This window comes from Mesocricetus auratus, unplaced genomic scaffold (assembly GCF_017639785.1).
Source record: "Mesocricetus auratus isolate SY011 unplaced genomic scaffold, BCM_Maur_2.0 Super-Scaffold_100014, whole genome shotgun sequence".
Lineage (NCBI taxonomy): Eukaryota > Metazoa > Chordata > Mammalia > Rodentia > Cricetidae > Mesocricetus > Mesocricetus auratus.
This window is the reverse complement of record NW_024429197.1, coordinates 13,448,691-13,460,861: the sequence shown is the minus strand read 5'-3', so window position 1 is coordinate 13,460,861 and position 12,171 is coordinate 13,448,691. Positions and strand designations below refer to the sequence as shown.

At 44.6% G+C, this 12,171-nt stretch overlaps 1 protein-coding gene across 5 annotated transcripts in view; it reads right to left on the bottom strand.

The window, feature by feature from the left end:
- Window positions 1-3,007: 3,007 nt before the first annotated feature.
- Window positions 3,008-12,171, bottom strand: part of Kpna6 (karyopherin subunit alpha 6) — a 32,863-nt gene continuing 23,699 nt past the window's right edge. For all 5 annotated transcript variants that reach the window (XM_040756548.1, XM_040756550.1, XM_040756546.1 and 2 more), the window contains exons 11-14: window positions 11,403-11,528; window positions 10,773-10,900; window positions 8,624-8,802; window positions 3,008-7,199 (exon numbers count right to left, since the gene is read on the bottom strand). In XM_040756548.1, the coding sequence (XP_040612482.1) occupies window positions 7,012-7,199; window positions 8,624-8,802; window positions 10,773-10,900; window positions 11,403-11,528 (621 nt within the window). In that variant the 3' untranslated portion in view covers window positions 3,008-7,011. The remainder of the gene's footprint in view (window positions 7,200-8,623; window positions 8,803-10,772; window positions 10,901-11,402; window positions 11,529-12,171) is intronic.

Sequence of the window (12,171 nt, the reverse complement as noted above, 5' to 3'; positions counted from 1 at the left end):
CAATTTTGCTACTGTTATGAATCATAATGTAAATCCCTGATATGCAGGATATCTGATATGTGACCCCTGGGTTGTTTGACCCCTCAAAGGAGTCATGACCCAGACTTGAAGGTTGAGAATCACCACATTAGAACTAAAGTTACAGGTGGCTGTGAGCCACGTGATGTGGGTGTTGGGAGTTGAACTCCGGAGCCTCAAAGTAAGCAAACTTAACACTGAGCTGTCTCTCCAGCTCCTCCCTGTTCCTTTTTTGTACCTTTTTTTTTTTTTTTTGGTTTCGAGACAGAGTTTCTCTGTGGCTTTGGAGGCTGTCCTGGAACTGGCTCTTGTAGACCAGGCTGGTCTCGAACTCACAGAGATCCGCCTGCCTCTACCTCCTGAGTGCTGGGATTAAAGGTGTGCACCACCAACACCTGGCTTTTTTTTTTGTACCTTTAATTTTATGTGTATGGACATTTTGACTGCATGTATATCTGCGAATTATGTGTGTCCCTGGGGACTGTGGAGGCTACGATCACTTGGAACTGGAGTTATAGGTAGTTCTGAGCTGTTTCAAGTGGGTGCTGGAAGCCAAACTTAGATCCTTTGGAAGAGTAGTTAGTGTTCTTAAACACTGAACCACACCCAGCACTTCCTTGTTAGTTTTTTTTTTTTTTTTTTTTTTTTTGAGACAGGGTTTCCCTGTGGCTTTGGAGGCTGTCCTGGAACTTGCTTGGTAGACCAGGCTGGTCTCGAACTCACAGTGATCCGCCTGCCTCTGCCTCCCGAGTGCTGGGATTAAAGGTGTGAGCCACCAACGCCCGGCTTCTTGTTTGTTTTTTATTAACTCTTTTTTTTTTTTAAGATTTATTTATCATGTATAGTGTTCTGCCTGCATGTATGCCTGCAGGCCAGAAGAGGGCACCAGATCTCATTACAGATGGCTGTGAGCCACCATGTGGTTGCTGGGAATTGAACTCAGGACCTCTGGAAGAGCAGCCAGTGCTCTTAACCTCTTAGCCATCTCTCCAGCCCCGAAGCTGTTCTGTTTTGAGTTAGTGGAAAGCCTGTGTCAATGATTCATTTTTTAACTTTGCAGTTAGTCACAGCCTGCAGATCTTTAACTAAAATGATTTACAAACCTGGAGATTTCCACTATGTTTGTAACCTACTTCCTTCTGTTTTTATGTATATGTGTTAGGGATTGAAACCAAGGCATATGCTTCTGGGGCAATGGCACTGTCTTTGAAGTACATATTAGCCTTCTTTCTTTCCATTTTGAAGCAGTTCTTGGTATGTTCTCATTCTAGCCCAGGCTGCCTTTGGAATTTCCCATTTTTTCTATTTGTTTATGTAATGTAAATATGTGGGTGTGCAAGGTCAGCTTGCTTGCTTTTAAAAAATGTTAAATGCCTGTCTGCCAGGGTATTATCAACAGTTGATCATGACATTTCTCTTTAGGGTAGTTTACATATTGCTATTCCTGTCTCTAATGATACCTGGCAAGCAGATGACATCCTGCCTAGTCTCCCCTTATCACTGGGATTCTACTTAGTATCTGTGAAGCCTTGGGTATAACACCCAGACAGAGAAAGTCTCTCTCAACTGGAGGGGTCTGCACACATCCGACTTTCATGGGGTTTGTGGGGTGTGAAGTCAGTAATGCTGAGCCAGAAGAGGCCAAGCTAGATAGTTTAATGGGAGTAGAGCAGGGAGGGCCCCCAGAGGCATACAGAAATTTAGGGAAGTGATGAGTGTTCATAATCTTGACTGTGGTGCTGGTTTCATGGGTATCAACTTACCAAAATTAATATTTTAAACATACAACTTATTATATGCCAATTATATTAAAATAACGTTAATTCAAAGGAAAAAATCCATAGGTGCTGGGGAGATAGTTCAGTTGGTAACATACCTGCCATACTAGTATGAAGAACGGAGCTCTGTCTGTAATACCCATGTAAACAGCTGGTGGTATCAGGGTGAGACTATAATCCCAACACTAGGAAGAGCACAGTAGGATCCCTATCCCTAAAGGGCTTGTGGCCTTGGCCTCCAAATGCATGTAAGCTGAGGCAACACTCACCCTCCTCCAGCATCCCGATGTAACTGTCATTCCCACTGTTAAAGTACAAACTTACTTTTTTTTTTTTTTTTTGGTTTTTCGAGACAGGGTTTCTCTGTAATGCTTTGGAGGCTGTCCTGGAACTGGCTCTGTAGACCAGGCTGGCTTCCAACTCACAGAGATCCGCCTGTCTCTGCCTCCGGAGTTCTGGGATTAAAGGTGTGGCACCACCAACACCTGACGCTTAGCCACTTTTAAAAACATTTTTTTTTCTTTTGAGGTAGGGACTCATGTAGTCTAAACTGGCCTTGAACTCACTAACCAACCAATAATCTTGAGCTCCAGACCTTCCTGGTTCTTCCCTCCCTCAGCAAGTGCTAGTAGGGTTATAGGCATGTGCTACCATTCTGGCCAAAGCTTTATCTCACACCGTCAAATCCTATCTAGTAATTGAGAGCTGCATGGACACTGCTTAAAGATTATGAGTAGATGATTTTTTTCATTTTGTGACTATGGCTTTCTCTCGATGGGAGTGATGGATCTTAAAGTCACACAGCAAGTAGAGGCAAGAATGTCTGTTGGTGGCTGGGTGTAAGCCAGTGCTTTGAGTTCCTTGAGCTTTGACAATTAAGGAGAAACTCAAAACATACTATATAAAAATTAACTACAGGTACATGACTTCCTCCCCTAATAGCCTAATACAACTGCCACTCTGTTAACTAATGCCTTTACCTGCTGAGACATTGTGATAGCCCTTTTTGTTTTTGAGACAGGGTTTCATATAGCCAGGCTGACCTTGAATTTCTGGTCCTCTTGGCTCTATGAGCCAGTGTCTTGCTTGCATGGTGCTGAGGGTTGGACCCAGGGCTTCATGCGTGCTAGGCAGGTACTCTACCGCGGACACGCAGGGCTTATGTCTACCCCCCAGTCCAGGGTCACTCCAAACCAAAGAAGACAAGTTACAACTTTGCAACAGGTTTTTATTTTTGCTTTGTATCTATTACAGTGTTTGAAACCTAAAGAAATACATTTTCTCTTCAAATTTGGATGTGTATATAAATATCATTTGTCTGGACTCAGCACACTCAATGCCATGGTTTCTTGGCCTATTTCTGCTCTGAAATCAAGCTTTGTCTACCCAGGGGCCCTGAGAACATGAAAAAATAGAGTTTACAGTTCTTAGAAAAATAAAAGCAAATGAATTTGGAAAGCAAAACCTGTGAGGATTAAATTCAGCTTTCTAGGGTTCTTACCTGGAAACCCAAGCTGTCCTTGGGCGGATGTTCTGTCTGCTGGGTAGCTGAGACCTCATACCCACTTCATTTATTTAATAGGTCAAAAAAAGGCATTTCCCAAAAAAGCTGGCTAAAAAAAGCCGACACCCACCTCCAGCTTCTGAAGGTTCACGGTGTAAATCTTTGACATAGTTTGCAGGCAGTCTCAGGAGCTGAGTTGAGACTTCCTTTCCAGCTCCCTGCACATGGTATATTACTTTCTTTCTCTAAACCTAAACATTAAAACCAGACCCCCAGGAGTGCAGGACTGGTGGGCATCATTGACTTGTGCTAGTGTGAGCATCAGAAATCAGGCTGGCCTAGGAACAAGTAGGTAAGCCCAAGCCCTTGGAGACACATCACACAAGCTTTTCCCCTTGGTGTTCAGGTTCCCCAAGTTAAGGCTGCTTTTCTCACAGCCAGCTTTGGTCCTGCATGTAGTTCAGGCTTCAAACAAGATGCTTTCTCAAAAAGAAAATAACTTTTCATTCTGATTCTGTTGGAGTTGATCTCAAATTCTTCCATTGCCATGCATGTCTTATTCTGGGGTGGGACTCGGGAAAACTAGATGGTGCATCGGAACCAGTTATGAAGGCCTTTGGCCAAAGAGCAGCTAGTGTCCACCACATGGATCCTTAGAGGGGCAAATTCTCAGTTCATTGGCTTAACAAAAGAATACAAAAGGTAAAACGGAAAAAATACTGGATGAGGTTGGTCTAGAATGTGCCAGAAGTCTGTCTCTTATAGATATGCAGGAAGTGCCACTTGGAACTGCTGCTATTGCTCAGAATCTGCCATCGTTCAGTGCACCCTTCCCCAGCCTGCTAGGGAAGCTTGCCATCATCCTGTCCCCTCTTGGGTCTGCAGGGACCCGGAGAAGCTGGCTTTGTCCCTTCAAGAAGTTAGAGCCTGAAGAAATAGCCAAGAGGATGGACCAGAGTGAGTGAACCTGGGGGAGAAGGGATGAGGTCTGCAGGAGGGCAGAAGCCTTCAGAGGGGGCATGTAGAGCGCAGACAGAGGGTGACCGGCTAGGTTTCCAGGCAGACAGAGTAGACCACAGTTCCTCCACGCAGGAAGTCTGTCTTTTTACTGGATTGGTTTCAGAGAAGTAGAAAGTTCCTGTGGTTAGCTTCAGCACACCTGGGAGATGACTTCCAGACAGAAGGGAGTAGATACAAGGTCCCAGGGAAACACCAAAGCTCTTTAAAAGGTCAACACCTACTTCGTGGGAAGTGTGTATGTTCACAGACCCAAATAACAATGGTGCCAAACAGGATGGAACTCATATGGTTACTAAAAGGCTGCAGTCAACACCAAGGCTTATTAGTCACTTGGGAGAGCTGGAGACTGAAGACAGTGTCTAGGACAGACCACTCTGTCAGTCACTAAAGAGGCTTTCAGTGTGCAACGCCTAGAGCAGCTAGGTAACCAACCTCTTCCATCTGGTACTGGATGCATGTCTGAAGCCAAAGAGATACTGGCGAAAGGATGGGGAAACAGGACATTATATCTCATACTGAGAATATGGCTCCAGTGCCAGGGGCTTATTATTAACTGTTGCTTGAGATGTGCAGAGTAGCTCCCACTACAGTGTTCTGCTCTTCAGACAGGGGTGGTGATGGCAAGTCCTGGAGGGCTTTTCTTTGAACTAGGAGCAGAGTTTGTAGTAAAGCTGTAGACCAGGTTAAAAAAAAAAAAAAAAAAGGCCCTGCCCATTGCTTTCCCAGAAGGCCAGGGGGTGAATAAGTAGTATTTGATCCTCCAATGTTGGTCAAAGCTCTCAGTATCAACTGCCAGCCCCACTACTTTTCTTAGGAATAGGGCCTCCAAACTAAGAGATGGCAAACAGAAGGCCAGAGCCAAGAGCAAGAACCTGAACTTTAGATCTGCAAGCGTGGGAGATCTGTGGGCACAGGAGTAAGAAGGCTGATTCTGGAGAAAGGAAAGTGTGGATGAGGACAGGACACCTCTGCTTCACCACAGTGGGTACTGGGCTGCTAGCTCCGCTGCTCATTTATACCTAGTTGACAATGCACCCCACTCCCCTCCCCAGAGCTCAGTTTTAGTATGATGTGTAACCCACTAAAACACAAGCAAGCCTCTGAGGCATTGAGCTAGCTTTACTCAGAGAAAGAAAAGGTGTCTGTGTAGCTGTCACAAGAAAGGGAAAATCCGAGTCGGGTACAAGAACCCTTGGAAGGGGATTCCAACAGCTCTCACCAAAGTATCCAGGTGGCCAAGGTTCTCTGATAACAGCAGAGGCAGCTGTGTCATGACTTATGTGGGTAACAGGGACTGATAACTCAGTTAGAGAAGGCTGGTTGCTTTCTGCTCAGAAGCAAGGACCAGAGCAGCAGACTTCATTAGGCCCTCAGGCTCTCTTTGCTCCTCTCAGGTACCAGGACAATCAGCCCAGGCTGATTTACTTCATAAAGGCTCCAGAGGTGAGAGTTGGTCCCAAGTGGTGACCCAGAATCCAAGCAGAGAAGAAAAGGACCAAGTCCAGCCCTTTGAACAGGAAGCTTTACATCTCTTTCTGGTCTTCCTCACAGTATCCCACTCACAGACGGTTTGTCCTCCTAAGACCAATTAAGACTGACCTACTTAAAATATAGAATATAAAAAAAAATACAGAACTTTTTGATATTCTCTCCTTTGGAAGTAAAATATACATGATCCAACTATGGCAGAAGGAAGAAGAAAGGCCAAAGGCAGGGATTCCTGACTATCCCAATACACGACCCTAACTCCAACCTCCTCTGCAACTTATGGGTCATCAGAGCAAGGACTTTCTCCTCAGGAGAAGGAAGGACCACAGCCCCCCATCTCAAGCTCAGGAGAAAACACAGCCACCTCAGAGGTTCATTCAACTCTGAGGTGAAATTTCAAGTAAACGAATGAAGTTGGGTCGCACCATGTGGGAGGTGGGTAGGATACAGGGTCAGTAGCTACACGGGGGAAGCCCTGTGCTCCTCCTCTCCACTCCCACTGGTCTATTTGTTCCAGGAGAGTGAGTGGGGAGGACCTCTGTCTTGTGGGGCCTCCTTATTAGCCTCTATTTCCAGACAATGCTGGCAGCTGGGCTCCTAAAACCAGCTTTTGGGAAGAGCAACCTTAATACAAGAAAAATGTGCAAAAGAAAAAATTAAATAACCAATCCAAGCATACAAGATCAATATGCGGTCAGAGCAAGAACACTTTGTTTTGGACTTCTCCCCTCCCCTCCCACCTCCCACCTCTGGAATATTCCATCTGCTCAAGTACCCAAGATAAGAGTTACACACATCAGGGCAGAGGACTGGGATGGATGAAGCAAGAATAATGGGAAGGAAGTCACCACTAAAGAAAATAAAAGAAAAAAAATTTAAAGGTGCAAATCGATTACCTCAGTCCTCCTTTGTCTACCCCTGGGCTCCTGGGTTAAAGACATGTGTGCAGCCAAAATAAAGTGTAAGGAAGAAAAACCCACACGTCCCCTTCTTGTCACAAAACCCAGTGTGAGCCTCAGATGGTTCTGTCTGTCCAGAGGGTGCTCCCTCCAGGGAAGGGGATGAGCAGGTCAAGAGCACAGTCTCCAGGGCAGCAGGTGTATGGTGGCTGCTGGTGGGATGGCTGTCTCCCTGCCCACCAGAGGGCTGCTCTTCTGCTGGGTGGTGGTGCTTCCCCTGCCCTCCCCTCCCCGGAAGCAGACATTATAGCTGGAAGCCCTCCATGGGGGCCTCAGGCTGTTGGAAGATGAATTGCTGTTGTGTTTCATCCACCTGAGGAGCCAGGCTGCTGTCGTCATCTTCTACGCCAAAGTAGTGCTCAATGAGGTCAAAGGCTTTCTGGTAGATTTCCTGGTTCTCGTGGCTCTGGAGAAACTCAATTTTATCTAAGCCTAAGGTAGCAAGAAGAAACACATGTCCTTTTCTGTTTCCAAGGAACAAATTTCCAAATAAAAATCGTAAGATATCATTCCTTGACCTGAAAAAGGAGTCAAGGTCTCTTCCCTAAATTATCGAATTTCAAAAGAAATCAAAATGTCAGCTAAGTAAGTAGAGGCTCTAGAAAGCTAGAACAGCCGGGCGGTGGTGGCGCACGCCTTTAATCCCAGCACTCGGGAGGCAGAGGCAGGCGGATCTCTGTGAGTTCGAGGCCAGGCTGGACCGACAGCCTCCAAAACAATACAGAGAAAGCCTGTCTCGTAAAAACCAAAAAAAAAAAAAAAAAGAGAAAGCTAGAACAACAGCTCAGTTGTAAAGTGTTTGCCTCGAAAGCACAAGTTTGCACCCCAGAACCCGAGGCCAAAAAAGGTGGTGGGCACTTACAACCCTAGCAAGGGCATGGAGGTTAGTGTTGGGAAAAACTGCCTGGGCTTTTTGGTTGGCTTGTCAGCAGGGCTTCCTTAGTGAGCCCTAGATCTGAGGGAGCAGTCTGACCTCAAAAACAAAAACACCAAGGTGTCTAGCTCTTGAGGTTAAACCTCTGGACTATACAACATGCACACACATGCACACACACACAAAATAGAGGTTGAAATCTTGTTTTAAGCTAACTCTAGGCAAAACATGAGTTGTGTCTTCTGAGATGGGTTTCTCCATGTAGCCTTGGCTGTCTTGGAACTTGCTCTATAGACCAGGCTGGCCTTGAACTCAGAGATCCACCTGCCTCTGCCTCTTAAGAGCTGTGAGTAAAGGTGTGCACCATCACTGTCTGGCTGCAATCCAGTATTTTTACAGGAGACAGTTTGTTGCCTTTTACCTCCTGGTAACGGTATTAAATTCTGGACTGTTCCTCCTTGTATCTGTACCATACCTACTTTTGAGATGGGTAGAACCTGTGAGAGTAACACTGACCTATTGCTCCTTAGAGGGAGAAGGAACTGGTGGGACCAGAAAACTTGGATACTAATTAGTTCTCAATACCTGTCTAGTCAGTACATGTCAGTTACTCCCAAGGGAAAGGTCTGTAACCCCATACTTGGTATAACTTGGCTGGAACAGGAACTCATCACTGGTTTAGAAGCACAGACTTGAGGGCTGGTAAGATGACTCAATGGGTAAAGGTGTTTGCTGCCAACTCTGACAATCCTTACAACCCACATGGTGGAAAGTGAGAACTGACTCCTGCAGGTCGTCCTCTGACCCCCATACCCACCTGTGTCATATGTGTGCTCACACTCAAACATGTATACATACACAAATGAGTGGATAAATAAATGTAGTGAACAATAAAAAATAAACAGACTCAGTTTCATAAAATGTGTGGATGTGCTCTAGCTCTTCCCCACTTCAGACATGTGAGGTCAGGGAAAGAACTCACCATAGGCTTCCTCAATGAGGCCACAGTAGGGATTGACCCCTGAGCCACTACGCTTGCCCTCCTGCTCTCCAAGTCGCAGGATGTTCTCTAGTCCATTGAGGGCTACTTGCACAATCTTTGAATCCATTACAGTCAGCAAGTCACACAGGGGTTTGATGCAGCCCAGTGACACCAGGTACCTATGAACCAGAGATGCAGTAAGCTCCAAATTAATGCAGATCAAGTAAAGTGCTAGGCAGGTGCTTTGCCCTGTGAGTCTCCCTCATACAAACCAATATTCTCAACAATGCAAGTCTCCCTCATACAAACCAATATTCTCAACAATGCACCCTTTCTGAGTCTTGATAATCACCCATCCTTCACCCCAATCTCTCTACCCTCACTCTGCCCCTGATCTATTCCCTAATGAACACATCAGGTTCCTAACATCACCTCAGCCACAATATTATCACTTTAGAGGCATTAAGAAATTCTTCAGGATCCTTATTTCTGAGTACAAACTCTATTTATGTTAATACAGCCTGTCTACAATCTGGCTCCTACCTCTTTAGCTCTACTCAAAATATTCCTTTCCAGGGCTAGAGAGATAGCTCAGAAGTTAGGAGCACTGACTGTTCTTCCAGAGGTCCTGAGTTCAATTCCCAGCAACCACAAGGTTGCTCACAACCATCTATGACATATGATGCCCTCTTCTGGTGTGTAGGAATACATGCAGGTAGAAGACTTCATAAATAAAATTTTAAAATAAATTCCTTTCCAAGGTTATTAAATTGTAGTCAAATTTGTGAAGATCTCCAGATCTCTGATTCTTTTTTTTTTAGATTTATTTATTTATTATGTATACAACATTCTGCCCCCACATATACCTGCACCAGAAGAGGGCACCAGATTTCATTATAGATGGCTGTGAGCCACCATGTGGTTGCTGGGAATTGAACTCAGGACCTCTGGAAGAGCAATCAGTGCTCTTAACCACTGAGCCATCTCTCCAGCCCCAGATCTCTGATTTTTTAAAAAAGATTTATTTATTTATTATGCATACTGTGTTCTGGCATGCATGCCAGAAGAGGGTATGAGATCTCAATACAGATGGCTGTGTGCTACCATGTGGTTGCTGGGAATTGAACTCAGGATCTCTGGAAGACCGGCCAGTGCTCTTAATCTTTGAGCCATCTCTCCAGCCCCAGATCTCTGATTCTTAAACCTTTCATATATTGTTTTCTTATCTAACAGGCACACTATATAATGATGTATTTAATCCCCCTGAGCCCTTTTTTAAACCTGGTTTCTCTGTGTAGTCCTTGCTAGCCTGGATTTACTTTGTAGATCATGATGTCCCTAATTCACAGAAATCTGCCTGTCTCTGCCTCCAGAGATCCTAGACTTAAGTTGTATACCAATATGTCCAGCTTATATTTTCCTTTTCATGTTTAACTTGATGGCTCTTCCTTCCTCCTGAGACTTTGTGTGTAGACTATATTCCCTTCAGTAGGTTATAATTACAGGGAAAGCACTTAATCACTTTCTACTATTCCTCATATGGTTTAGATGATGTAAACTAGAATAAAGGAGAATATGTACAAACTGGGTATGGAGACATGTACCTATAATCCCAGAGAGAGAGGGAGAGGAGGGGGGAGGGAGGGAGAGAGGGAGAGAGAGAGAGGGAGAGAGAGAGAGAGAGAGAGAGAGAGGGAGAGAGAGAGGGAGAGAGAGAGGGAGAGGGAGAGGGAGGGAGGGAGAGAGAGAGAGAGAGAGAGAGAGAGAGAGAGAGAGAGAGAGAGAGAGAGGGATGGAGGGAGAGAGAGAGAGAGAGAGAGAGAGAGAGAGAGAGAGAGAGAGAGAGAGAGAGAGAGAGAGAGAGAGAGAGAGAGAGAGAGAGAGAGAGAGAGAGAGAGAGAGAGAGAGAGAGTAGTCCCAGCACTTGGGAGGGAGAGGTAGAATAGGTCAGACTGCCTCAAGACTCTGTCTTCAGGAAAACAACCATTATCAACAACACAGTAATCCATTCCAGAGTCTAGTATAATTTAGCAGCTTACCAGTAAAACCTTATTACAGTTAGAGTACGGCATATCTTAGACCAAGAGCCATTTAGAATTATCTGAAAACCATGAACATATCACTTAAGATATTGGGAAAGAAATCATACCTGATCTGCTCAGGGGTTCCTCCTGATGTAGCATTGGTGATGGCCCAGGCTGCTTCTTTCCTTGTACGGAACTCTGCTTTCTGAAGGATTTCGATTAACACAGGGAAGATATTTGCATCTATGACAGCCTGAAAGAGAAATGAGGATGGAGGATGGAGGCAGAAAGACACTTTAAGGAAAAAAAAGAAGGGTCAGGTGTGGTGACATGCTTGTGTAATCCCAATGCTTGCATGGTGGAGGCAGGAAGTCAGGAATTCAAAGTCATTTGAGACTAGCCTGGGCTCCATTAGATATTTGGGAGGCAGAGGTAAGATAGTCTCAGAGGAAAAGATGAAGAAAAAGCAAACCTAGTACAAAAACCACAATTTTGACTTCTCCCTGATAACCCACCTGAAAGTTCTCCTTTGGTCTTACCAGAGATTTGACAAGGTGTGGGGAACTTAGCTTCCGTTATGTAGAGCATTTCACCAGCTGGTCATGCTGACCCCAATTATTCTGGTGGTGCTGGGCACTGAATCCATGCCTCGCACACATTAGGCGAACATTCTATACTCAAGCTAAACTGCTAATCCTTTGCCTTGGCTCCAATTTCTAAAGGGAAACAAATGCTTTTTTGGAAACCAAATCTACCTGTATTTGAGCCCTATTGCCAGCAGTGATGTTTGAAATGGTCCAGCAAGCTTCCTTCCGGATTGACTCCTTAGAGCTGCTTAGCAGGTGGAGGAGGCAAGGGAGGGCTGAACAGTTAAGAATGACCTGGACAAAAAGCACAAGAAATACAACAAAATTAGTTATTTTGAGTTATTTAAGTTAAAAATGGATTTGCATCAAGAACCATAAGCAGTGCAAAACAAACCCACAGTATAGGAGAAGATACTTGCAAAACACATACTGGTAAGCATTAATATCCAGAGTATATAAAGAACTACTAGTATCACAAAACACCCGAAGCAACCCAACTAAAAATGAGTAAAGGGCTTAAAAAGACATTTCTTCAAAAAAAAGACATACAAACTGTCAATTAGCACACAAAATAGACTCAACATCACTAAACAATAGAGAAACAAAAATCAAACCATGGGATAGCACTTCACACTCATTAGGATGGCTGTCACAAAAAATATCAGCAAATGAGATATTCTGCAAAGAGAGGGAGAATCTGGTGCTAGTAGAGACAGAAAATGACATACTAGCTAAACTAGTATAAGTTACCATGTTATCTGATTTATTTTGCAGAGACTTAGTAGCTATGTATAATCAGGGTCCATAGCAGCATTACCCACAATAGTTAAGAAGTAAAACAATGTAAATATGCTCAAGATGGTTGGGCGTTGGTGGCACATGCCTTTAATCCCAGCACTCAGGAGGCAGAGGCAGAGAAAGGCAGAACTCTGTGATT